Source organism: Dunckerocampus dactyliophorus, chromosome 11 (assembly GCF_027744805.1).
Source record: "Dunckerocampus dactyliophorus isolate RoL2022-P2 chromosome 11, RoL_Ddac_1.1, whole genome shotgun sequence".
In the NCBI taxonomy this organism is placed as follows: domain Eukaryota; kingdom Metazoa; phylum Chordata; class Actinopteri; order Syngnathiformes; family Syngnathidae; genus Dunckerocampus; species Dunckerocampus dactyliophorus.
Window position 1 is genome coordinate 6,885,735 of NC_072829.1, and position 26,880 is coordinate 6,912,614.

The 26,880-nt window shown below is 42.0% G+C and overlaps 3 protein-coding genes and 1 long non-coding RNA gene across 6 annotated transcripts in view; 3 read left to right on the forward strand and 1 right to left on the reverse strand.

Annotated features, from left to right (window-relative positions):
* Positions 1-17,524, reverse strand: part of LOC129189866 (uncharacterized) — a 42,809-nt gene extending 25,285 nt beyond the window's left edge. Inside the window, exons 1-5 of one of the 2 annotated variants that reach the window (XR_008572896.1) lie at positions 17,332-17,524; positions 15,871-16,013; positions 14,772-14,931; positions 14,295-14,363; positions 14,067-14,164 (exon numbers count right to left, since the gene is read on the reverse strand). This is a non-coding gene — a long non-coding RNA (uncharacterized LOC129189866). The remainder of the gene's footprint in view (positions 1-14,066; positions 14,165-14,294; positions 14,364-14,771; positions 14,932-15,870; positions 16,014-17,331) is intronic. The other variant, XR_008572897.1, reaches the window with a different exon arrangement.
* On the forward strand, positions 798-6,451 carry spon2b (spondin 2b, extracellular matrix protein). Its single transcript, XM_054792025.1, has 6 exons — positions 798-899; positions 1,309-1,573; positions 2,040-2,263; positions 3,063-3,254; positions 3,349-3,535; positions 5,799-6,451. The coding sequence occupies exons 2-6, from the start codon at positions 1,339-1,341 to the stop codon at positions 5,975-5,977; spliced, it is 1,017 nt and encodes a 338-aa protein (XP_054648000.1). The 5' UTR covers positions 798-899; positions 1,309-1,338; the 3' UTR covers positions 5,978-6,451.
* Positions 13,882-16,623, forward strand: si:ch211-255i20.3 (transmembrane emp24 domain-containing protein 11). The gene is made up of 5 exons (XM_054792028.1): positions 13,882-14,157; positions 14,301-14,392; positions 15,881-16,006; positions 16,085-16,231; positions 16,298-16,623. Exons 1-5 carry the CDS (start codon positions 14,028-14,030, stop codon positions 16,445-16,447), a joined length of 645 nt encoding a protein of 214 aa, XP_054648003.1. The 5' UTR covers positions 13,882-14,027; the 3' UTR covers positions 16,448-16,623.
* On the forward strand, positions 17,045-26,429 carry LOC129189864 (probable E3 SUMO-protein ligase RNF212). Of its 2 annotated transcripts, none has more exons than XM_054792026.1 (13): positions 17,045-17,234; positions 17,413-17,536; positions 17,988-18,049; positions 18,132-18,206; positions 18,331-18,387; positions 18,463-18,521; positions 20,147-20,200; positions 21,181-21,239; positions 22,083-22,143; positions 22,765-22,804; positions 22,871-22,925; positions 23,859-23,923; positions 23,995-26,429. In XM_054792026.1, the coding sequence occupies exons 2-13, from the start codon at positions 17,428-17,430 to the stop codon at positions 24,235-24,237; spliced, it is 939 nt and encodes a 312-aa protein (XP_054648001.1). In that variant the 5' UTR covers positions 17,045-17,234; positions 17,413-17,427; the 3' UTR covers positions 24,238-26,429. The 2 variants fall into 2 exon arrangements, with proteins under 2 accessions (XP_054648001.1, XP_054648002.1); XM_054792027.1 differs by having other exon boundaries at positions 23,859-23,928; positions 23,995-24,246.
* The last annotated feature ends 451 nt before the right edge of the window (positions 26,430-26,880 follow it).

Consider the following 26,880-nt stretch of genomic DNA (forward strand, 5'->3'; position numbering starts at 1 on the left):
CATACCACATTCATTTGCTGAGGAATTTGCATAATGTCCCTCACCTCGGGGTGCACAGTGCAGGTTTGGATTGCCCTATTTGAAGTAAATAATTAATCATGGCAAGTGATACCACCCTCTCTTCATCTTGAGTTTGTATTGCATTTTTAACAATTGTTTTGTACTCATTGATTATTTGGTTCAATTTTTGGCTAAAAGGTTACTGAATCGATTTAAAGTTACTGAATCATTTCGGATTGTATTGTTCTAAATCAACCAATATCATCCTTGAATTGGATCGGCAACCACGAATCGTGATACGAATCAAATCGTTAATAAAAAGAATCATTACAAATCGAGGCAATACAGTCAAACTGCATATTTTGAAGTGGCCTTTTATTGTGGCCAACCTATGGCACTCCCGTGCAATAATCATGCTGTCTAATCAAAAGGGAGGGAGAGTACCAAAACACTTGCGTTTATAATTCTGTTGCATGGATTTTGCTCGGGACATTATAACTTTAATTAGAAGGAAGAATTGGTATATGACTGAAGTGGATTTTTGAGGAATTAATCTGCAAATAATATTTCAAATAGAAAACATGACATTATCCATAAAGCCACTGTGCATCCAACTGCAAAACACTTCAACTAGTTAGGAGAGGATGAAGTCGGCAGGGAAATAGTTGACAAGTAGATTGGATGGAGTGGAGCACGTTTAGGAAGGGAGTGGAGGCAAAGGGATGGAAAGGGAGGGGTGAAGCTCCTGAAAGATATAAAAGGCGAAAGAGGACTTGGATCTTTGCAGTCACTTTTGCCGGCAGCCACATCCACTGCTCTCCACTCCCCCTCTTCCTCCAGGCCTGCTCTCCATTCCTCTGCAGCAACCCTTCATTCATAAGGAACCCTCAGCAGAACCAGTGAGTACTTCACCCAAGACGCATTCTTTCTGTCCATATGCACAAACAGATGCCTCACTTTGTAATCACCACTGCAAGCTTGGAAGTAACAGCATTATTTGTGCCTACTAAGTCAGCATATTGGCAATCATTTCCGCAAGAATTTACTTTTACAACAAAAATGTTCCTGCATACACTTCAACTGGAAGTGTCAAAAGGTCTGTTCAGGATGCATTAGGATTACGCGTCACCATGTTTATGGGATTCAATGCACAAAAGCTTTAAAATGACCTGTGCAATGCAACCTTGCTAACAATCCATGTAATATAATATTCCATCAATACTCCGATGAAGCATTCAAATTCAGGCTGGGTGGGTCTGATCATGCTAATTGTACTCTCCTGTGTATTTGTGTTCTCTTTCCCCCAAGTCCCTCCGCAACTAATCCCGCCTCATTATCATGGACACCCCGAGAAGCATCCCCTCCACCTGTGAGGCACTCAACTTCTTGATGGTCATCATATTGACATTGGGCCAAGGTGTTTATCCAATGCCAGTGCCGACTGACATACCCATGTGCACTGCCTCGGAACCTGCCCAGTACAGCTTGACATTTACTGGCAAGTGGTCTCGGGCAGCGTTCCCTAAACAGTATCCCATCTACCGTCCCCCTGCACAATGGTCCAACCTTGTGGGTAAGTGCGCAGAAAAATCAGCCTCATCTATTGTCAGTAGTTGAGAAATGGCTACAGCTGAGAGATGCCCCTTGAACTCTGGCCAATCACTCACCAAGCTGTTTCTCATTCGCATTTGACATTAAATACCTTGACACGCAACAAAACAAAAGGTTTAAGTCATTTGTGCTTGGAAGATTAAATTGTGTGAAACAAATGTTTTTTTAATGACAAATAAAAAAAACAAGTTCAAGAAAAAATGACAAAATGAAAACTATGCAAAATGTTTAAGCATATCCTTAGTGATGTAATAAGCAACACATCTCATCTCATATCCACAGATATGAAAAAAACATCTGAATTCCTAAGAAAGTATGACCTATTATCAGGGTTAAATGTAACCCAGATACAAAGTAACTAATGTCTACTAATACATGTAATAAATACAGGTGGTGATCCCCTCTCATCTCTACCTCTATGCCCTCAGGGGTGACCCACAGCTCTGACTACCACATGTGGCAGCGTAATAGTTTTGCCAGCAACGGAGTGAGGGAGTTCACAGAGAAAGGTGAGGCTTGGACTCTCATGAAGGAAGTCGAGCAGGCCGGTGAACAAATTCAGAGCGTTTACGGGATCTTCTCCGCTCCTGCTGTCGTCGGAGGGACAGGCCAGAGCAACACTGTGGTTGAGGTCTTTGCCAGGCACTCCTATGTAAGTTCACCTGTTTTTCGTAATATGAGATAAGGGCATCAATATGAGCCTTTCAAGGGTTGATATAGGAATATAACCGTGGCCTATAGACACCCCCCGATTTTGCATTTGGATTTTTCATTCTTGGAAGTTATTTTTCATTCAATAAAGGCTAAAGTAAACACTGTCATCTGAGAATATTCAGTGCAAAGCAGAACAAGTGCTTGCTTGAGCAGAGGCAAATAAGTAGAACACGTATTTTCAGTTCAACCTTAATGTTGCTGCCATACACCAGGAACACTGTTGCGAGGACAGCTTTACGACTCAAAACTTTTCAACAAGGTATATGCACCAAAGTGAGTAAATGTGCCATTAAAACAGTGGCTGCCATGTTTCCAGCTGCTGCATCGGTAAAGAACACCACAAGCCAAATTTATGTCTCCGTCCATTATGTAAAACTCAGCAGGAGTTGGGAGAGTAAAACATCCAGCTGAGGAGTCTTCAGGAAGGCCGTAAAATTGGGGATGTGTATGACCAAATTTGAAGTTAGCCTGGGGCAGCAGAATCGTTGCAGTGTTCAAGGCTCTGGTATTAATGAAAAAGTTTGTGGTTTTGATGTGCTGTGACTTGTCTGCAAGATCAACTGTCAAAATTGTTCAAATGAGAATTAACTGAGAAGTTAACTAAAGGTAAACATTTAGTCCTATGAGCCAACCAAATGAATGAAAGGTCTACTATATTTTTTGCACAACCACAGAATGTCTTGCTAATATCATTTTCTTCCTCCTTCCTCCTTCCTATCCACTTCCCCCATCTGTAGCTGTCATTTATCGTGCGACTCGTTCCTAGCCCCGACTGGTTTGTGGGAGCGGACAGTATTGACTTGTGCAATGGTGACCACTGGAAAGAGAATGTGGTGCTGGAGCTTTTCCCGTACGATGCCGGAACTGACAGCGGGTTCACGTTTTCTTCTCCCAACTTTGAAACTATCCCGCAAGACAAAATCACACAGGTGGGTCATCCAAAAAGGGGCACTCGGTTAATCAATTAACCAATGATACATTACAACATATCAAATGCCTATTCTTGTCCTTTTCCTTCCGCAGATAACCTCATCCTTCCCTAGCCACCCCGCCAACTCCTTCTTCTACCCCCGGCTGAAGCACCTCCCACCCATTGCCAAGGTGACGCTGACCAAGATAAGAAAGACCAATCACATCATCAGCCTTCCAGTAGAACCCACCCAGTCCAACCTCCTGCCAAGAGGAAATGAGATTGAGGACAACCTCATAAGTAAGTCCAAGGAGTAGCTACGAATGAAAGGTCATGGACAACTACAATGTATCCCACAGGGAAACATGTACATGTATATGTTCCATAAAAGTTGTGCAGCAAAACCAGTGGTCAGAGTAAAATGCTGTACGTTATTAAAATTATCATCAGAAAGGCACACAATTTTTTTGGCATATGGTGTATGTACAGCAAACAGTGGATGCCTACCTCACTGGGTGTAACCAAAAATAACACAAGTAACACATGGAACACACAATGTAACTGTACCACACAAACTAAGCGGGTATCGAAATAGGCGCTCACAGACCAATATAATATACATGCAAAACAATAATATTTTATATACATTTTTAACAACTAAGGCAAGCTGGAAAACCCACGTGCACACTTCCACAACAGGAAGTTACACAACATGCCTTGAGGGTTCTAAATTATTGTTTTGCATGTATATTAGTGTGTAAGCATATTTCTATAGCTGTATACTCCATGTAGTGCAGTTACATTCTTGTGATTTTTTTGGTTGCACCGTGAGTGAGGGAGCGTCTCAATTATTTACTGTTTTTCGCCATTCCTGGGTGGTCCCGGAGACTAACCCCTCTGAAAAACAGGGATCTACTGTATGTCGACATTTGGGTCAAAATGTGAAACAAAATTTGAAACAACACTAAGAGCATGCTGACCTGTTCAAAGGCATTTGGGGGCTGTTCAGGGACACACAAAAACTCAAAAGGATCAGAAAACTCCAAAAACTGAAAAACAACACATCCGGTATCTATCTACTACAGAACTAATACTACAGAGATAATGCAGAGCATTTGGGTCATCAACACAAATGGGAGTCAAACGTTTATTCTATATTTCAACAAGATAGCTATTAATGAGGTAAAGCGCCATTCAGTCCACGTTAATTCACAGACTGTAAGAGTTTATGACTCTCCCTTGCACAGCGGGGGCAGGAGAGCCCATCTGAAAGCCAAATAGGAAGCTCAATAAAATACAGACCTTTCTGCAAGTTAAGACAACTAAGCAGCAGTCCCGCTGGTGTTTTGGTGGAGGGCGACATGCATGACTGATCTCTCTAAGTCTGGATGAGACTTAACTTAAAAGATTCAACAAATAAAAAAAGAAAGTTTCTATAGAAAAGGAAAATTGTGGCGGGTCGCACAGTGGTTGAGTGGTTAGCATGTTGGCCATACAGTCAGGAGATCAGGAAGATCTGGGTTCAAATCTCCACTTGGGCACTCTGTGTGGAGTTTGCATGTTCTCCCCGTGCGTGGGTTTTCTCCGAGTACTCCGGTTTCCTCCCACATTCCAAAAACATTCATCTTAGGTTAATTGGCGACTGGAAATTGCCAATAGGTATCAATGATTGTTTGTCTATATTGTGTGTGCTCTGCAATTGACTGGCGACCAGTCCATGGTGTACTCCGCCTAGCGCCCAAAGTCCCCTGCGACCCTAATGAGGATAAGCAGCATAGAAAAATAATGTATGAAAAATTGTGGCAATTTCATTGAGTATTCACTCACATTTTGTTGATGACAACCCAGCAACAAACAGCTGAATCGTCAGTTGTCCTCAGGTATGTTTACGAGACAACATGCTAGAAAAACGGTGTAAGCTTCGATTTAAAAAATGTTACTTTTACTGATCTCTCAATTTTTTACACATCTTTGTTCCTGGGTTGGCCAGGTGACACAGCTCTTTTACAGACTCCCAATCCCATCTTTGATCTTTCTTCCATCTAAAGCTATACACACAGATCTGTCTAAAGCTATACACACAGATGTCAACTAATTTAGGCCAAGTTTGATGGCCGGTATTTTATCCGTTGGCTGACTAACGTCTTTCCCTGCATCCTTAATGGGCTTGCAATATGAATATGAAGGGAAATCAGCCTTGATGCGACTCGCAAGCTCTTCCACCAGATCATCCATCCTTCTGTGCCTCACCCTCATCTTTCTGCTTTTCTCCTTTGACTTTGACCGACAAATCTGCCAGAGATATTAACGGCACTCAATCTGACAAACTGGGCTGGCAGAGGAACTCGCTGTCATTTCGATAACTAACACAACAACATTCTGAATGCAGCGTTAGGACCCCGACTGTGCTCTTCATTGGGGCGAGCTAGCTTTCAAAGAGTAATCTGGAACTTCATAAAGATCAAACCTCCACCTGGTGGCGAGAAAGCAAACAGGCTCTCTCTGCATGTTACAATGTATTTGAACAATGATCTTAACCATGTACTGCTGTTATGCAATGCAGATACCCCTCTGGACTGTGAAATGTCCGTTTGGTCTCCCTGGGGTTTGTGCAAGGGCAAGTGTGGAGATTCGGGAGTGCAGCACCGTACACGCTACGTCATCATGCACCCTGCCAACAATGGCGCAGCCTGCCCTTTGCTGGAGGAGGAGAGGAAGTGCGTCCCGGACAACTGTTTATGACTAGGCCAGGATAAGAGCGGGAAGAAGGATGGGAAGGAAAGGAGGGGGAAGAAGAACAGGAAGGACCGAAAAGGGCGAAAAAGACGACGAAGAAGATACAACAGCCAAATGTCTGCGCCAAGGTCTGAGCCGTGAACTGGACTCCTCTTTCATCCGTTGGTCAAAATGGTGGATTTGGGATTCAGTGTAAAGATAAGCATTGTCATCAAAGTCCTAATGATAGTTCTGAGATCAGTGAAGAGTTGTAGTTTGGTATCATCACCAATAGACACAAACTCAATGTTGCAGATTATCAAAAGTGGCTTTAGGAATGAACAGAAAGTCCAAATGTTTCCATTTGGAAGTTTCTGAAGATCACAGCCGCATGCTGTAGAATATATTTATTAACAGGATTTTACCCTGTAATGTACAAATATGAAAGTAGTCATTGTTATTCTTTTACACTAGCAAGGTACTAGTTTAACACAGAAAATATTTTTTGTACAAAATAATATGACAAATGTAAAACGTGATATCTGTTTGGTGAATAAAATTGTGTTGGTATGTGAGCACAAGATTACTTCATACATTACGTAACGGATTGAAATTTCATTCTCGATAGTAGAACCAACTTTGTGAAACAAATTCAATAAAAAAATCTACCTCATAAGGGAAAAAAAACACATCTGATGCTGCAGCATCTAAATCACATCTCACAAAGTGCAATGTTCAAAGCAAATGTTGAAATCTCAATTGAAAGCAATTTGACAGAGAAATATGCCTTATTCCCGTAATTACCGGTATACCATTGGAAATATATAAAACAGACACAAACATGCATATCCCTCACCTCTCACACCTTAGAGCAAAGAGCAAACACACTCAAGTGGACAGATTGAAAAGCAATAGCAAACATCTGCTCGCCTGCTGTCTGTTTGAATGATGAAGGACAGGAAAATTACTGAATTACAGAATGACAGGACACAGGAGGAGAGGCGATCCAATTTCCAGCTCTTAAACTTTCCTGCACAGTTTCCTTGAAAACTGCATTAGCTAAGGTCATGGTGACAAATACACTCCTGATGAAAATTGCAACACTAGTTAAAAAAAAATTTCAAGAATTTACATTTTGCAGGGTTTGATTTTAAGGAGGTTCTAAGTAGAGCTTCAAAATGCAAAACCAAGAAATGGGATTGTTTTGAATAAGTAATTTATTGCAAACAAGCATTAAACTGAAATAGGCTATTTATCAGTGCATTGTTGACCACAGTATTTAAAAGACAAAATCTTGGCAACAGTGTGGATTTAATGTCATTTTCATCAGGTATTCACCTGTCATGATCTCTTGATGGCAAAGGCAAAAAACTTTTGTTGAGCTGCATAAGCAAGGCCTCTTGGAGTGCGCCATTGCTGCTGAGGTTGGACGCATTATGAAAGTCAACTTTCAGTTACATTTCTTCAGAGATCCTGAGGGTTATGGCACAAAAAAATGAGAGGTTGGCTGTTCATCTTGGCCCAAACCAAGGTTGCAATGTGGAGATGTTGCAGGGTGCATCCCTCATGAGTGAAGGCCCTCGTCTGTGTAAGAATGACTTCCTCCAGAGGAATAACATCACACTTGGACCATCCTGTGTGTTCCCCTGATCTAAATCCAAATGTGAACATTTAGGGATGGATGGCAAGGAAAGTTTACTAAAATGGACATCAGTTCCAGAAAGTGGAAGCCATCTTCACCACTTGGAACAACAGTCCTACTAGCCTCCTGGAAATACTGGCATCAAGCATGCCCAAAACAATTTTTGAGATGATTAACAAGAATGGCACAGCTAGTGAGTCCTTTTTTGATTTTTTTTTTTTTTTTGTAGCTATGGACTTGATCAACTGATAAACAGCCTACAGTTTCATGGTTATTTGCAATAAATTGCTTACTCAAAATTGTTTTTTGTTTCGATCCCATTTCTTCTTTTTGCATTTTGAAACTCATTAAGATTCAACAGTGCAAAATTTTAAATTTTCAGCTGGTCTTAAAATTTTAACCAGGCGTGTACATACGCCCCAAAACACATCCCATACATCCCATAAAATTGTATATGACAAAACAGTCACAGTAAAAATGTGCTAAAATGTTGACAATAACAAAGAACACAGACATTTGCTTTGAAAATGATTGGGAATAAATAAATGTTTTAGAATGACATCACTTTGCATATTTGGATTGTAAATATGTGCAATGTGACTGACAAACAGTATACTGATTCAGCATTCACACGTTGGTATGCCATTCCTGAGATGTGGGAGGACACGGTGATCTGATACTTGACTTCAGCGTGGTGGTGGTGACAACTTTAGCAGATGCTAATACTGAGAAGGATCTACTGTCAGCGCGGATGTGGGTGTTTACATTATAAATGACCTCATGTAAGGTAAGTATACTGTGTGTCAGTCATCTGCTATGTCAAATAAGTATCTGTTTTATATTTGAGATTTGCTTGTCATGAAGAGAAACTGGTTCTATTGCAACATTTTGAGATGTATGCAACGTGCTAAAGAACAAGTGTAAACGAGACGCATTTAAATAGAACTTATTAAGCATGTTGGGAATGAACTAAAAGATGCCCACTATTAGGGGTGTCTACAAGACCGCGTGCCACAAGATGTTGCGAGATTACGTGACAAGTTTTCTTTTTCAGAAAAAAAATGCTTTGTGTGCACTAGGCCTATGACTGTAATAAATTAATTAATCATACAACAAATAAAAATGGTCTTTCACTTGTGTAGCGCTTTTTCACCTCCAAGGCACTCAAAGCGCTTTGACACTGCGAACACATTTACCTACTGATGACGCAGCATCAGGGGCAACTGGGGGCTCAGTATCTTGCCCAAGGACACTTCAACATGATCATGGGAGGATGGAGGATTGAACCTGCAACCTGCAGGTTGGAAGACGACCACTCTACCGCCTGAGCCACGCTGCCCCAAAAACAAGGTTGAGAATTTTGCCAGCCTCAATATATTGCCATGTGCATGCATGTCTGTTTTCCTCATCTCTCGCCTCCAAACAGGCAGGAAGTGAGTTCACTCCGTGCATTCCTTTCAGCACCTTGGCGTGTTTTTCCATAGACAACGGAATGAATAGAGTGAGCCCTTTTGTCAGTCATACAGACTGTACATATGACAATATATTGTCATGTTTATTTTATATTTTTTTATTTTTTAATATTTTTTCATTGTACTTTTCTGAAAAGTAATGTTAAAATCTCGTCTCGTCTCAAAGACCCAATCTCGTGCATCGTCTCGTATCGTGAACTGAGTGTCTTGTGGCACTACGCTTGCAATTGATGAAGGTAACTAAAGTGGATTGGTAACTTCAAGTTACTCACAAAAAGCAGCCAGTAGTAACAATTTGTAATTATTGATTTAATGGTTTTCTCAAATTTTTTTATTGCTGTCACATTCCAATAAGACTATTAAAGTTGTTAATTACCTCCCCGATCTGAACCACAGTTTGTCCATCACAAACACCATGTTCCAACATAACGATGTCCATAAGTGCACATGGCACCAGGACACCCTAGGCCGCAGGTCTATGATCGACTTTGTAGTCGTATCATCAGACCTGCTTCCGCATGTTTTGGACACACGGGTAAAGAGAGGGGCTGAGCTGTCAACTGATCACCACCTGGTGATGAGCTGGATTAGATGGTGGGGGAGGATGCCGGACAGACCCGGGAGACCCAAACGTGTAGTGAGGGTGTGCTGGGAATGTTTGGCAGAGTCTCCTGTTCGTTGAGTCTTCAGCTCTCCATGGATGGCTTGTGGGACTCCTGAAGCAGCTGACAGGTACCGGCAGGCCAAGCGGCACGTGGCTTCGGCGGTGGTCGAGGCAAAAACTCGGGTGTGGGAGGAGTACGGTGAGGCCATGGAACATGACTTTCGGTCGGCCTCGAAGAGGTTCTGGCAAACCGTCCGGCGCCTCGGAAAGGGGAAGCAGTGCCCGGTCCACACTGTTTACAGTGGGGACGGGGGCCTGCTGACCTCGACTGAGGATATACCTTGTAGTTGGGCGGTGGAAGGAATACTTTGAGGCCCTTCTCAATCCCACTGACATACCTTCCATAGAGGAAGCAGAGACTGAGGACACGAACGCAGACAGTTCCATCACCGTGGCTGAGGTATCTGGGGTAGTCAAAATGCTCCCCAGTGGCAAAGCTTCGGGGGTGGACGAGTTTCGCCCTGAATTCCTCAAGGCTCTGGATGTTGCGGGACTGTCTTGGCTGACACGTCTCTTCAACATTGCGTGGAAGTCGGGAACAGTACCTCTGGATTGGCAGACTGGGGTGGTGGTCGCCCTTTTCAAGAAGGGTGACCGGAGGGTGTGTTCCAACTATAGGGGGATCACACTCCTCAGCTTTCCTGGGAAAGTCTATTCCAGGGTGCTGGAGAGAAGGGTACGACTGTTAATCGAACCTTGGTAGCCGAGGTTCCTCCTCGGCTACCTCCTGTGGTTTTCGTCCTGGTCGCGGAACACTGGACCAGTTCTACACCCTTGCAAGGGTACTGGAGGGTACTTGGGAGTTTGCCCAACCGGTCTACATGTGCTTTGTGGACCTGGAAATGGCATTCGACCGTGTCCCTCGCAGTGTCCTGTGGGGGGTGCTCCGGGAGTATGGGATTGGTGGCGCGCTACTATGTGCCATTCAGTCCTTGTACAACCGGAGCAGGAGCCTGGTTCGCATTGCCAGTAGTAAGTCAAGCCTGTTTCCGGTGAACGTTGGCCTCCGCCAAGGCTGCCCTTTGTCACCGATTCTGTTTATAATTTTCATTGACAGAATTTCTAGGCGCAGCCAAGGTGTCGAGGGAGTCCAGTTCGGGGGCACTAGGATCTCATCTCTGCTATTTGCAGACGATGTGGTCCTGATGGCCTCATCGGGCTGTGACCTGCAGTGTTTACTGGGACGGTTTGCATCTGAGTGTGAAGCTTCTGGGATGAGACTCAGCACCTCCAAATCCGAGGCCATGGTTCTCAGTCGGAAAAGGGTGGATTGCACCCTCCGGGTTGGGAATGAGGTGCTGCCCCAGGTGGAGGAGTTCAAGTATCTCGAGGTCTTGTTCACGAGTGAGGGAAGGTTGGAGCGTGAGGTCGATATGCGGATTGGCGCAGCGTCTGCAGTAATGTGGTCGCTCTACCGGACCGTCGTGGTGAAGAGAGAGCTGAGCCGGAAGGCAAAGCTCTCAATTTACCGTTCGATCTATGTTCCCACCCTCACCTATGGTCATGAGCTTTGGGTCATGACCGAAAGAACGAGGTCGCGGATACAAGCGGCTGAAATGAGTTTTCTTCGTAAGGTAGCGGGACTCACCCTATGAGACAGGGTGAGGAGCTCAGTTATCCGGGAGGAGCTCAGAGTAGAGCCGCTGCTCCTTCACATCGAGAGGAGCCAGCTGAGGTGGCTCGGGCATCTAGTCCGGATGCCTCCCGGACGCCTCCCTGGTGAGGTGTTTCGGGCATGCCCAGCCGGGAGAAGGCCCCGGGGAAGACCTAGGACACGCTGGAGAGATTATGTCTCACAGCTGGCCTGGGAACGCCTTGGTGTCCTCATTAGGGTCATGTGGGTATGCTGACTTCAGGCAAGAGGACTGGTCGCCAGCCAATCGCAGGGCACATAGAGACAAACAATCACTCCATTCACAATCACACCTATGGACAATTTAGATTCGCCAATTAACCTAATATGCATGTTTTTGAAATGTGTGAGAAAACCAGAGTACCCAAAGACAATCCACGCACGCACGGCCATAACATGCAAACTCCACACAGAGATGCCCAAGCGGCGATTCGAACCCAGGTCTTCCCGATCTCCTGACTGTGTGGCCAACATGCTGACCACTTAGGCAACGTGCTGTCCCCTCACAAACAGCGTTGGGTAAACTACTTTTTTTTTAAAAAGTACTGTATTTTCCGGACTATAAGTCGCATTTTTGTTTGTCAACAGTGCAGTTACGTCTCCACGGCCAGGTAGGTCCCAAGGTGATGAATATGGATGACTTTGCGGGTTGTTTAGGCTATAGTTATCTGAATAAATGTTAATATGTTACGTTAACATACCGCCTATTCACGTTACGTTAACAGTTTATAAATAAACAGGACTTGATGGAAATGTTTTTTGTGCCAATAAATGGTAATCACGAGGTGTGGATGTTGAGAGTGGCGTGGGAACTTTATCTCAGCCATGGGAAGGTTGTAAATTTTGGGAAACATCATCAGTAGTGTACTTTGAATCAGTGGGTGCTTCAGGCCTGAGCCTGTGTCCCATGCCCAATCATGAGTAAAGTAGTGCCTGGAAGGTGGGGAAAGATGTGTGTGGGTTGGGGTGGGGGGGTGGGGGTGGGGGGGGGGAGTTCGTCTTGCTCTTAAGGGATGCTGCAAGACTCTTGATGACCTAATTGTGCCTCCAGGTGTAGTGGCCTGGCTGGTCCTCCAACTGGTCAAGATGTGTTTGAGAGTCGCTGCATTTGGGCAGAGAATTTGAGTCCTCTCGCCATACCACCGGTGAAGGTTTTTGGGGGATGGGAGCACATCATATGTAGCTCTTATAATGAAAATGCCATAATGAAAATGTTTCTTGCTTCCATTTCCCAGAGCTGCCTCCAGGTGAGCTTTCTACTCTCCATACCTTCCCACCTTATCCGTTGTCCCTGCTTGGCAACAGACACCTATTTAGCCTGTTCTCCATTTTATTGTTATTACTATAAATTACCTTTCAAGATTAAATGTTTATTCTTGGTCTCTGATTTTATAAAATAAATTTCCCCCCAAAAAAGTGATTTATAGTGCAGCGCGACTTATATATGTTTTTTTCTTCTTCGTTGTGTATTTTTGGCTGCTGCGATTTATATTCCAGAGCGACTTATAGTGCAGAAAATACGGTAATTGAATTAGTAAAAGACTTACTCCTTCATATGCATAATAATAAAGTAAATGTAGTTATTTTATGGCGATACTTTTTGAAAAACCTTCAAATATCTGGTGTGTGCCGTTGAGAGCTTACCATATCAGTGCATAATGAACGATATGGTGATACGGTTCCGATGTCCGTGAATGCATCTTGCGTGAATGTGACTGGTGGAGAATGACAAGTTGTGTGGCTGTGGAGAGGATGCAGAGACGGTGTGCAAGTTGGAGATATACTGTGTTGCAATTGAGCATGGCTGTTGATGTGATAAGGTAAAAAAGTTTTTAAAAAAAGAAATACAGTGTCAGACATGATAAACTGTGCATTTAAACTGTACATTTTGGAGTGGCCTTTTATTGTGACCAGCCTAAGGCACACCTGTGCAATACTAATACTAATGCAATACTAATACTACTGTAATACTTGATATGTCATGATATGCCTGTGAGGTGGATAAAGTATGAACACTCACTAACACAGATTTAGACAGATTAGTGAACAATATCTGAGACAGCAAGGCTCTTTGTGTCCAAAAAGAGCTTCAGCTCATAAAGATGCGAGCAAAAACAAGTTTTGCATTTATATTTTTGTTGTTTGAGAGTACAGTGTATGTAAAATCACATATTTTTGATATTAATTTGTATTATTTTAGAAAAAAAACCCATCAGAAATGTTTTCTATGTGTTCCACTCGATCTGTGATCGAGCCGCCATCTGATTTTCCTTTAAGAAGTAATGGGTTTGAGTTCTTAAGGGTTAAGACCCTAAATATAAGGTTCACTCAAGTGTCAAATGGCACACTGTTGTCTTTGTGTTGTAAATGCATTTTAAATCAGTTTGTAAGGGTGTGGATATATAATATTAAAACGTAAAAAAACCAAACGTGCATGTGTCACGGTGCTGCTTTCTATCTTGGTGTCGTCACACAAAGCAACACCTGTAAGTTTCTCACAGCCTCCAGCATACATGCTAGTGGTCACACGTGTTATTGTAGTCTGTGGAAAACCTCTTTTGAATTTTGCATTTGCAGAAGATCTGCATTAGACTGCTTTTTATTGGACCCCGCGGTCAAACATTCTGTTAGCGTGTTGGGCTTTAATAGGCCTTTGAGGAGCGACGATGAGGTTGCGGCAGGCTGGCTTGATCCTGCAGTCTTACCTAATGTTGGCAGCGGCCATGTATTTTGATCTGGGCGAGCAGGAGGAAAGATGCATCATTGAGGAGATTCCTGAAGACATGCTGGTGACAGGTGAGCCCTGGAGAAGGAATACAATGGACTAAGCATTCACAGAGCTGCCCCTCACCAGTCTCTGCAGAACACTTTAGAACGCATCTTATAAAAGTCTATGACTTATGGCGTGCGACTCAGGTGAGTGTATCTCTTACCGTCAGGATATTTCTTGCTGGCGCCGTGGGACTTAAAGTCGTCCACCCACTCACCTCACCTCGGCGTCACTGTGACGGTCAAAGACCCAAACCATGAGGTAAAGAAATTCATTAAATACATACAATGGAACCTCCTTCCAAGTCAAACACAATTTGACGCTGGTCAACTAGTTGGATTTTTATATTGGCTGGCATACAAGTGTAAAAAGAAGGGACATACAGTGAACAGTCAAACATAAAAACAAGGTTTCCAACCTTGCTGCACTCACTAAATTTACAGAGAAAAAAAGATTTGTACATACTGTATACAGACCACACCTGTCTATAAGTCGTAGTTGCCCACGTTGTAGCATGGGATATTAGGTACACAGAAAGATGTTACACAGAAAGATTTTTTAAACTTTTGATTAAATAACTGCCTTTTTCCAAACAGTGCTAAACAGTGCGTGAAACATGTCAAGTTAAACAGTAGCCTACCAGAATGGCCTCTGTTTCATTGTTGCTCTTGTTGCCACTTTTGTCTCAAGGCAAATTAGCACCATAGATTGAGCTATCCTCTTCATTACACAGTAGTCCAGCCTTTCGAAACCGGTTGGTGATAGTGGACGGTTGTCGGTCCGAGCAGTCCAAAGAGAAGCTGTAGTACATCAACACTTGATCAAACTTACTTAAGATGTGTCAGAAATTGCTGCATAAGACTTCAACACGTGATATTAGCTTCCACTTCACTCATCCACGTCAGTTTTTCCTGAAGCTGCACTCTTAGCATCATGGGAACTGTAGTTTTTATCAATAAATTAGCCGCATCACTGTACAAGCCGCACGGTTCAAAGCGTGAGAAAAAACGGCTTATACACCGAAAATTACGGTATTTATTTACTACAAAACAATACAATTTTCGTTCACCCCAGTTGTCATCGTCAAAAAATTTTGGCCAAATTTTGCCTCGGTTTTCATGCACTTTCTCAGTTTTCATACAGTACTGTCCATTTGCCCCGTACTGTATCGTTCCGTGAAATCAAGTGCCCAAACAATGCACCCTACACGTTGCTGACTCACTGTCCGTGCATTTTTGATTTAGTGTGACTGCTAAATAATCAGCCAAGGGGCCAAAGTTGCAAGTGCCAGTACTTTGATAAAGATGGTTAGAAATACTAATGAATTCAAACGTATTTTTTGGTAATACTTTTGGGTGTCTGGAACTTATTAATTGGGTTTACATTATTCTGTATGGAAAAAAATTGCCTCAGTTTTGGTATGTTTCGCTTTTCATCTTGGCTAACTTTCATCTAACATGGCTCAATAAAGATTGGGAAACACTGGCTTAGCATATATTGACCTACACTGTATTGATTTTTAGCATCTTTAATGTACAAAATGTATCAAAGTAGTCCCCACATCCTTCAGTTTTACTGTACAGTGCCCTCCTGGAAAAAATCTATCTCAAATATTTGGTTAAATTCCTAACTGTACAACCACAAGTGGATTCAAATGTATTTGCTCCACTGCATATAACATCTTCCATTTTGATCATTTACTGTTATTTTACTCGTCATGTGCTTCTAATGCATTGTACCTCTCATCAGCTTTTGATGACCAAGCGCTTCGGCATCTTCGCCAAATTCAGTTTTACGGCTCACATGTCCGGTCAGCACTTCCTCTGCTTTCAAACCAACTCCACGAGGTTCTCTGTCTTTGCTGGAGAACGTCTGGTGAGACCTGCAGAGACACAAACAAACACAATTCCAAGGTGGTCTTCTCACATTTCTTCTTCTTCTCACACATGACAGAAGTTACACTTGGACGTCCAGATCGGAGAGCACACGATGAATCCACAAGCTGACAGAACCAAAGACAACTTGGAGACGCTGGAGAACGGCCTCCAGCATCTCATTGATCAGATGGTTTACATCACCAAGCAGCAGGACTACCAGATGGTGAGATATTTGATCAAAAAAACGTTCAGGCAATGAACGGAGTGACATGGACCCAACTGTGTTCAGGAAAAAGAGGAGATGTTTCGTCAGATAAGCGAGGACACCAACAGTAAAGTGCTGTGGTGGGCCGTGGTGCAGATCTTCATCCTGCTCTCTGTTGGTTTCTGGCAGATGAAACGACTCAAAGACTTCTTCATCGCCAAGAAGCTTGTCTGATTACCAAACGCCTTAACATGTCTGATTATGCTACACATTGTTTTTAATTAGACACTTAATTAACTGAACACTTACACAAAATGTAAGCAAATGTTGTGAATGTCAACATGTAAAAGATATGGTGTGAATTAATTATTAGTAAAAAAAAAAAAGTATGGAGAAAGGGTAGTATTAAATAAGCGATGCTTCTTCCTACTCCTTTTTGGAAATGTTGAACTGTGCAAATGTGATGTTCATTACTACTAATAATAATAATAAACCATACAACACCATTGAAGCACCAATGAATATTATTACGGCTGCAGACACCTTGGAATACATATTTACAAAGAGACACTGTCTTTAAGGCAAAAGGTGGTAAGTATAATATGAAAATAATTGCATTTATGTGACCAAATAAACAACACATCGGTAAACTCATGTTAGCTGACTGGAGTCTTTTTTTTAATGGACTATTGGACACAATAAAATATAGTGTGACAGCAACAATTCCATATATTTACGTAAGTGTCAGTAAAAGACAGCTAGTCGCTAAACTAGCTATATAGCTAATGGCAGCTTTTTCAAGGCGGTATTAATTCGTGTTTAAATCATATAAATAGATGTGTTAACGGTGAAGTAAGTTTAAAAGAAAAATATAGAAAAGAGAATATGAATAATAAAATCGACCCCGTCAGTTCATCTTAAGTGGAGCAGAGAGATGCTAAAGGCGATGACGTTTTTGCTAATTCACGTTAGCTTCACTTGCTAGCTCACAACTCTTGATGGGACTGGGTCAAAATAAAAGGTAGGTCTGATCTCATTAAATAAAAAAAACATACTTGTCTGGACAAACAAGACGATCTACGCTAATACGATAGTTAAATAAAGTTCATGTTGGTTACCTAAAGTAGCGGTAGTCATTATCAGTGATTCAAGCTGGTTGTTTGAGAAAAATATAAAAAAATCACACCATCTATTTGCAGGGGATTAAAAAAAAAATGTCTCACTGGATCTGCTGTAACTCCTGCTTTCTTCCGCCCTCCTCCGAGCGCAGACTGGCCCTCACGACGTGCGGACATCTCATATGCAGTATTTGCTACCACAAAGGTATAATAATAAAACTCACAAGTTTACTTTTTAAAAAGTTTGAGCCGACAGAGACCTCTGTTGGGCTTAATCTTATACTACAGAGGTCTCGAGTTCCACAATGTCAAGTGAGCATGACTATTTGGAAGGGCACAATTGATCATACAGGTCTATCCCACTTGTCCTCATTAGGGTCACAGTTGAGCTGGAGTCTATCCCAGCTGACTTTGCGGGTGAGAGGCGGGGTACACTCTAAACTGGTCACCTGTCAATCACAGGACACTTACAGACTAACAAACATTCACACTCACATTCACACTTGTGGACATTTTAGCGTGCATGATTTCGGGATGTACCTGGAGAAAACCCACACAAACACATGCAAACAGACATTTGAACCTGGATCTCCAGACTGTGCCAACCACTGCTCCACCTGCACCTAATGATGTGTACTATATTATTTGTCTTTCAGGTAAACGAGGCGAGTGTTTAATATGCAGCAAACAATGTCAAGTGTCACCTCTCACTGACCAAGCAAGTATATTATTGCTGATGATTGACTGTGAAATAAATAATAAATAATAAATATGTTTTTTTGTTGTTGTTATTTTTCCAGACCAGCCCTGAAGTGAAGGCCCTGTTCTCCAACATCAACGCTGTGGCAAAAAAACATTTTTCAGAAATCAGCAAAGTTTGCTCACTTTCCTCCTTTCTCATCTTAAAAAAATATTTGTTATAGTTGATGTGTATCCTGGGTCCTTCCACTGAGGTCCAATACAATGCATGTTACACTATGTTGTCTGTCTTCACTGTAGGTGGTAATGTTCCAGGCAAGACATCAGAAAAGACTGCTGACACACTACCAGAAAAGGGTGAGAGGCCTCTGTTCACAGTTTACATGCATCTGGTGATTTTACTGACAGAACTGTGTTTTTTTTAAATAACAGAATGAAAAGCTAGAGGAGGTCCTTGTCAAGATGAAGCAGGAAATGCAGCAAATGGCCAAGTGAGTGAAATCCAATGATATACGGTGGGGAAAATTAGGAAGAAGTATTTTGATTTTGTACGAAGATAGAAACAGTGCTGATTTTTCTATGGCAGGTTCATTGACAGAATGTAAAAAAAAAAAAAGTAACCTTTGAGCAGTGATGAACGGAGCCTTAATTAACGTTTACATTTTTGTGGCATTGACCATCAAAGTTTGTTGGCATGCCCCGCCCACATCCTATGCTGTAAGCTAAATTGCTTTACAATTTGTCATCATCCATCTGTCAAGTATTCATGATTTTGATTCGGGCTCATTAGGAGTTTGTCAAAATATGGCCGCTGTTTTTTTTAAATTCGAAATGACTGGTCAAAACCAAAATGGCCCACTTCTTGTTCGTTTGCGAAATTGTTTTGTACTTCCTGTCATGACAGATGTGTCCACTAAATTTGGTGAAGATGGATAGCAGGGGCTCCCCGTGTGCGCGTGGGTTTTCTCCGGGTACTCCGGCTTCCTCCCACATTCCAAAAACATGCAGGTGAGGTTAATTGGCGACTCTAAATTGCCCATAGGTATGAATGTGAGTGTGAATGGTTGTTTGTCTATATGTGCCCTGCGATTGGCTGGCGACCAGTCCAGGGTGTACCCCGTCTGTCGCCCGAAGTCAGCGGGGATAGGCTCCAGCATGCCCCTGCGACCCTAATGAGGAAGAAGCGGTATAGAAAATGGATGGATGGATGGATGGATAGCAGGGGCTCATTTTAAGAAATAATTATAAGGGGCGCTATTGAGTGAGTTTTGGGGGTTTGTGTTTAGACCCTTTAAAATGCCAAATTTTTCACCTGGCATTCATGCTTGACATGCTTGCAAACTTTGGTGAGTTTAGGCGTCCAAGACATGTTTGACATTAGGGATGGTTTTGTTGGGCTCATATTCAGCATTAATCTGCCTCAATCGTCGTCGCATTGTTGCCATGGCGCTCAATTTTGGCCTCATGTCACCACATCACATTCTCCTAAGCCTTGTCTAAGTCATTCAAGTGTTGATTGTCGATCTTCAGTCCTCTTGGGCAGGGGGACCTTGCTGGCACTGCAGGATTTATTCCATTACAGCAAAGTGTGTTACTAATGCTTTTCTTGGTGACTGTGCTCCAAACTCCCTTGACATCAATAGCCAGCTCCTCCCTTGTAAATCTGGGCTGGTTTCTCACCATTCTCACATTCATCCTTACACCAGTAGTGGTCTCTTTGTCACCAAGCTTGTCATTGATAGTCTTGTAGTCCATTTCTGTGTTGTGTAGGTCTATGATGTTGTCCCTGAGATTCTTTGACAGCTCTTTGGTGGCTGATGGACCTGAATGGAAGAGACTGCTTCTGTGGCAGGCATCTTATCCACATAATGAGTTGAGCTCAGGGGTGCTTTCCTACAGGGACAGGACTCATCTGTGTTTCATGCGTACATAACTGGTCTGTGGAGGTCAGAATGCTTGTTGGTTGGTAGGGGATCAAATACTTATTTCCTGCAACCTGCTCATATATTTGTACGGGGGTAAACATACAAAACCAGTATCAAATACTTATCTTCCCCAGTGTATTTTCATAATTAAAACATGAATATTTAAAATAGTAAATTTTTCTGCACCACAGGAAACTGAACGAACAGAGTGCCTACATTGCAAAACTGGAATATTCTCTTCAAAGGTAAACAAACCACAGTTACTTGTAACAGCAATATTGTGATCATCACGAAGTGTTTGTTTTGTGACATGGACGTGTAGTCATTACTCATGATTAAATGTTAGTCTTTTAGTCTTAGCTTCTGTACTAATTTTCAACTAGCATGTTGTTCCCTTTTCCACCGCTAGCTGTCACTCTTGGTACATTTACTGTTGAATCAGTGGCGTCATAGTCAGGGCGCTGTTTCTAATTGTTAAACCATATAAATGTTCAGTATCTGTATGTGTATGTACTCATAATCTTATTTCTTAATAAAACATTTAAAATGGGTTGCTCTTGAGTGAAGCCGAAATGATGCCATCACGTCTTCCTAAGGCCAGAGTGTGTTTAATCAACTAAGTAAATGTGTTGCATATGCCTTACACCTGAGGTCACCAAGGCTGTCGGTTGAGTCTAACAGTCATATGCTAGGATGTGACTGATAACTATGACTGTCCTCCAGAATGAGTTTTACATAACGTTTACAAGTAAAGTCAGTGGCAGTGCATCAAATGACCTTGTGTGTACAGTACGGCAGCTCTTGTTGGGTCCATGACAGTGTACTCTTTGTATGGCAGATGGGTAATCTCTGCAGGCATCTGCCTACTTTGTCTCTCTGGAACACTGCAGTGGTCATCTTCTCAGCCCCTCCTCTCTCTCTTCTTGCTGCACATCTCCAGAACTGCAATCAGAGAAATAACATTAATCTAAATGTTATTCTTAGGGTATCATATTTTAAAGTTGGTGTCATGGACGTGGTGACCTCACTGCATGTGACCACACCTTGGTTAAATAAAGTCAACAGATATCACTTACAAACCTTTGTCCTCTTAACCCCTGAAGTTATTAATTGTCTGCCTGCAGGGCGCATTTAGGGTATCTTGTTTCTGGCCCTCATACCAACAACCTAAAGTTTGTTTTTGTATTCAAACTGATGCACTTTGCTTATGCTGGCTCTCTTTCAGTTCAATATCCATGTCTCAAATGAGCCACAGCTCCCAAACCTCACATGCACGGAAAGCAGGTAAACAGTAAACTTCTTGTCATGATGATTGCACAATCTAATGACGTCCAAAAACGTTGTCCTACAGCGTGTACAACACATGCATATAATATAGTGTGGTTGTTAACAAGGACCACCCACATGCAAGTCAAACCACCAGTGAAGAATGAGACCACACCAACAAAACATGTTCCTGTCACACTGATGACAGGTCTTAATTATAATAATTATTATTATTGCAATTACCAAACACCTTAACTTGTCAGCATGCGACAGTAATACAAATACAGCTGTCGCTTTGTGTGTCTCTTACGTGTGAATGGTTAAAACTCAGCTTTTTTTGGTTTGTGTCATAAGAAATGTGCAACATTATCTCATGTTTTGAAACCTTTTTAACAACACAACATGAAATTCTTGACTCAAGAATGTTGAATTTCAGCAGTAGACATGCGTCTGTGCAGCCTACAACATTCACGGGCGATTAAAAAAACATTCATGATGTTTCCTGTGCTCCATGTCAGTGTTTTCTAATTTCAAAGATAATGTACATATGATTGCACATCTAATGTCTCACTATATTGATGAATAGATGCATTTTATTGGGCGACAAAGTCAGTTGTGGTTAAGAAGCCAGATGTACGATCCCATCTACAAAGTTGTAACGACAATCTACACAGACAGTCCAATAATGTGTTTGTGAAGGAGAGTGGGCAGGTAGCGCTAAGTAAAAAAAAAAGAAGGAAAATTTAAGTAGCACCAAATCTATCTGTGACAGTTCAAATGTAATCGTGGTGGGCCGCCACAAATAAATGCATGTATGGGAAACACTGAACAGTAAGAGAGTGATTGCTGTTTTGCCACCAGTGGTGCAGATACCATTCAACTCCCCCGTGTCGCTCTCCAGACATTCCTCATCGAGTAACATGTGAGTACCATCCCATCTCATCTTTTCACTGCCAGAACGTAGGAGCTATTTGACAGTGCAAACACACACAATCCCGGGCTCAGCCTCATGTCTTATGTTAGCTTTAGCCACTGTAGATCTTTGCTCTGCCCTGGGGCTATACACACACATACACACGCACACGCACACACACACACACACACACCTGAACAAGCGCAGCTTTGCTTGGCTTTAGTCATGAATCCCTCTTGGGTTTCCGAGACCTCATTGACTCAGGCCTGATTGGCTCGCCAAGTTTTAATAGTGTAAATGTTATCTTATCCTCTCTGACTTTAGATTGTGGTGCGGACTGATGGCAGATATTATATCAGCTCCTTTCTGCAAGCTGTGCTGCTTTTTTGCAAAGTAATTCTGGGTCGACAATTTTTGTTGCTTTACCTAATATTTATTTTAATCACTTAGTGATATTAGTTTGTCTCTCTTTTGGTGTGTTTCCAGACTGGCAAAGTCCATACATATAATCAGCACAGGCATCAAAGCACTTTAATAATGACATTTTGTCAACCGTACAAGTGAAAGTCGTGACAGACCAAGCTGCAGTAACATTATTGTTTGTTTTGCAAATGTTGTCTTGTATGGCAGTGCTGACAACATGGAAGTGGATGAACGGATATTCAAGAAAGTAAGTCTTTATTATTCACGTCACGTGTGTTATGTGATTGACTGACATATTCTCTGTTTGTGTCAGCCTGTGAATGTCCCCAGACTGTCACTGATCAGCCCTCCACACGGTGGATGCATGGGTTTGTACTTCTTTTGTTAAGTGTATCTCTATGCTATAAGCATCCAAAATCTCTGAATGAAGCAACGCTATGATGCTAAAATGATGCTGTGATCACTAACCAGATCTTCCTGAATCGCAACATGCACTCTTGTGGACAAAGTATCATTTCCCATGTTTAAAATCTCCGGGGTGTAATCGCTCATCCATGCAAGGATGCACCTGGTGGCGCCTTACTCTTCACTGGCCATCCCAAAATGCGTTATGTTACGTCGCCAAGTCCACTAGCGGCCCTCAAAATGGTTGTAATGTGTCCTCCCGTTCTCAAGGATCTTCCCATGTGAACTTGCCAAGCCCGTTCCCTGTAGTCCGCTACGAAGAAACAGGCGGTGTTTCAACAAAGTACAGTGATGTCAGACTCAAGCTTGAATCTTTTAGCGTCTTTAGCGAGCTAAACTCAGTAAATAATTGGGGTGTCGCGAGAGACCCAACTCACGAGACGAGAAAGATGCACGAGATGAGATTTTAACGTTAATTTTAAGAAAAGTACAATGAAAAAATAGGACTGGACAAACCTTTTTTATTTAACCATTGTCATAAAACAGGTGCATTTTTTAATGTTTATTGTCCCACAAATTGAAGCTAAATGACGTTATTGTCATATATTCTTGAGACAAAATAAACCACTGTTATGGTAATATATCAAGTAAAAAATAATATATCATACTTGTGTAATATTTCCTTTAATATGTCATCTCTCACTCTGTAAAGTTGTAGAATTGTCATTTGTGACATCTATTTTCTCACAGAGAATTTGTACTGTCAAACGTTTGCAGCATTTCTTAAAATGCTGGCTTTTCAACTGTATTAAAGAGATCTTGTCACGTTTTAATGTGCACACCCCTAGTAAACACAGTAGTGTTAGTACTTATTTTGTTATGTTTTTATCTGGTAGGCACTGTTCCTCACAGGACGTCCAGCCAGATAACGCTGGCCAACCACTCCACGTACTCAGCCACAGTCAGGTGACCACCGTCTTCTCGCTGTCTATGAACTTAGCAACAGTCCTGATTACAAGCCTCCTCTTCTAGTCGCAGTCAAAGAACACAGATGAGCCCAAACGTCTCCCACAGTCAAATATCTGGTTGGAATTCTCCCATCTTCAAGACTTCCCAGCCTTTCAGACACTCGTCTTTTTCCTCCCAGATGCACCTTCTTCCTTAGCAGGTGGCCATACACATCACGTCCACATGCACGCTATCAGTGTTAGTCAGCGTGCTGAGGATTCTGTGGCGTCAGAGTTTATCAAAAGCAATTCATTAAAGTCTACATAAAACACATCGACAGAGCACTTCATGGGGCAGTCCAACAATGCAGGAATCTTAATTTCACTGTATATCAACAAAGGTGTACAATTTGCTGTAATTGTGTGCATAGTTTGCTGTGTGTTTCCTAATATTTTGACTTTCCCAGAGAAGTTTCATAAGAGAAGAAACCACCAGCACCTGTTCTATTCATGCAGATAAACTGGGATTACATGAACAAAACCTGCATTTTACCGGCTTCGACAAAGACATCCAGACGTCAAAGTGGGGCTGAATGGGGAGGCAGCAGTTAGCTCCCTTTGTGTGTGTATGTGTTTGCGTGTGTGGGTGTGCGTGTGTGTGTGTTTGTGGGTGTATGTGGGTGAGACCTCACCTCTACAGTAAATTTGTGAGAGCTACAAGTAAAGGCAAAGAGCAAAAGTGTAACTTCTTGGAAACATGATATCACATGAAGTCATGGCAGGAAGGAAAACATGATGGCGGCGGGACAGTTTGATGCGCTCAGACACGTCCGCCAGTCCTCTTTCTTCTTCTATTGTCCTCGCTTGTCAGTCTACTGAATGGAGGCTCAGGTGTGTGTGTGTTCCAGGCCTGTGCACGCCACCGACATGCTATTACTATGTGTGTGTGTGTGTGTGTGTGTGTGTGTGTGTGTGTGTGAGTGGTTAAATTAACACTATTGTAGAGAGGCAACAGGCCTGATCCTCCTCTTCTGCGCTCTGCTGGCCTTGAGCTTGTTTCCTGTTTTTTAAGGTCCACTTAGAAAAGAGTAGACCCTCCACACATTCCCCCCACACCCACCCCAAGCAGAGTTGCAAGAAGTGACAATGGAAGATAATACTTCTTTAACCTTTTATGCCCAAAGTAACACAGTACCCTGCGCAACAGGGCTCTCACTATGTTGTGATATTTCTAGACAAGAAGATTGGCGAGTGTTTAGGATGTTGGCCTCACATTCAGGAGATCGTAGGTCCGTATCTCTGTTGGAGCATCTCTGTGTGGGTTTTGTATGTTCTCCCATGTGTGCCTGGGCTCTCTCCGGGTACTCTGACTTCCTCCAAAATTCCAAAAATATGCATGTTAGATTAATTGGAGACTCAAAATTGCCCATAGGTGTTGAATGTGAGTGTGAATGGTAGTTTGTCTATATCTTTGTCAGCGACTGGCTGGTGACCAGTCTAGGGTGTATATCACCCCTCGCCAGCTGTGATAGACTCCAGCATACCAGCCACCCTAGTGAGGACATGCAGTACAGAAAATGGATGGATGGAGGCGATTTCTGTGTATGAATGCTGGCACTGAGCTCAAATGCTGTATGGAATAGTGGGAATTTTTGGGATGTGTAAAATTGTAAGCCGGAATGTTTTTATGCTGGAATAGTTGGAATGGAAATTTGGGAAAATGCTGTTTATTTCATTGGTAATATTTGGCTGGAAAATGTGGATTTCCGGGAAAACCAGGAATTTCAAAAATCGATAGTGTTCTAGTATCTATCTTCTATCATAATCATTATGGAAAATGTGGAAATTTGGTAAAAGTACGTACACCTTTTTGGGATGTGGAATAAGTGAGGGGTATCATGTTGGAATGGTTTGAATTGGTTGAGAAATGTGGAATCTGCAAAAATGGTCCATTTTCTCTGGGAATTTTGCTCCAAAACAAAGTGAAATTACGAGAGTGGGAAATTTGGGGATGTGGAAAATTGTCTGCCTGGATGTTTTGATGATGGAATGGCTTGAAGGGGTTTAAAAATGCCAACATTTCAATTGGTATTTTTGGCCCGGAAATTGTGGGATTCTGGGAAAAACAGGAATTTGATGGATATGGAAAATAGATAGCCGCTTTGATGTGAATGAGCTGAATGTTTTGGTGTTGGAATGGTTTGAATTGTTTGAGAAGTGTGGAAGTGGCAAAAATTCTTAAGCTGTGGAAACCATGGAATTTTGGGAAAAGTGGTCATTTTTGGAATGTGGAAACTTGTTGGGCCAAATTAGAGCTGCATCAATTAATCAATTAACTGATGGTTAGCCGATGGTTAATCGATTACCCAATTAATTGACAACTATTTTGGTAATCGATTCATCGTTTTTTTATTTAAATATGTACATATCCTCTGATTTCAGCCTTTCAAATGTGAATATTTTTAAATTTCCTTAGTCATCCATGAAAGCAGACCTATTATCTTTGTGTTTTGGCCAGAACAAAATATTCACACATATCAGCTTTGACTTTGGAAAACAGTCGTGGGTAGTTTGCTTCTTTTCTGATTTGTTGCGGACCCAACTGTTTGTTTCATATTAATTTGGTCCATCTACGGCCTAACTGATTACTACATTAATTGCAACAACAATCGACTAAGAAAATGATTGTATTTCAGTGTACATTTATTGTTTTACTGAAGCTATTTGACAAACATTTCAAATTGTTATTGTTTAAGATTATTTTAACAGAATATTCAAGCGACACTTGTTAGTGTTTGTGCACTTATTTGCTATGTCAGTTCAAAACTTCTCATTCTGAATAAAGAGGCAGAAATAAAAAATGTGTTTTCTTAATCCAATTATCGATTAGTTGAAAAATAATTGACAGATTAATCGGTTATTAAAATTATCGTTAGTTGCAGCCTTAGTCCGAATGTCCTCAATGAGCTGA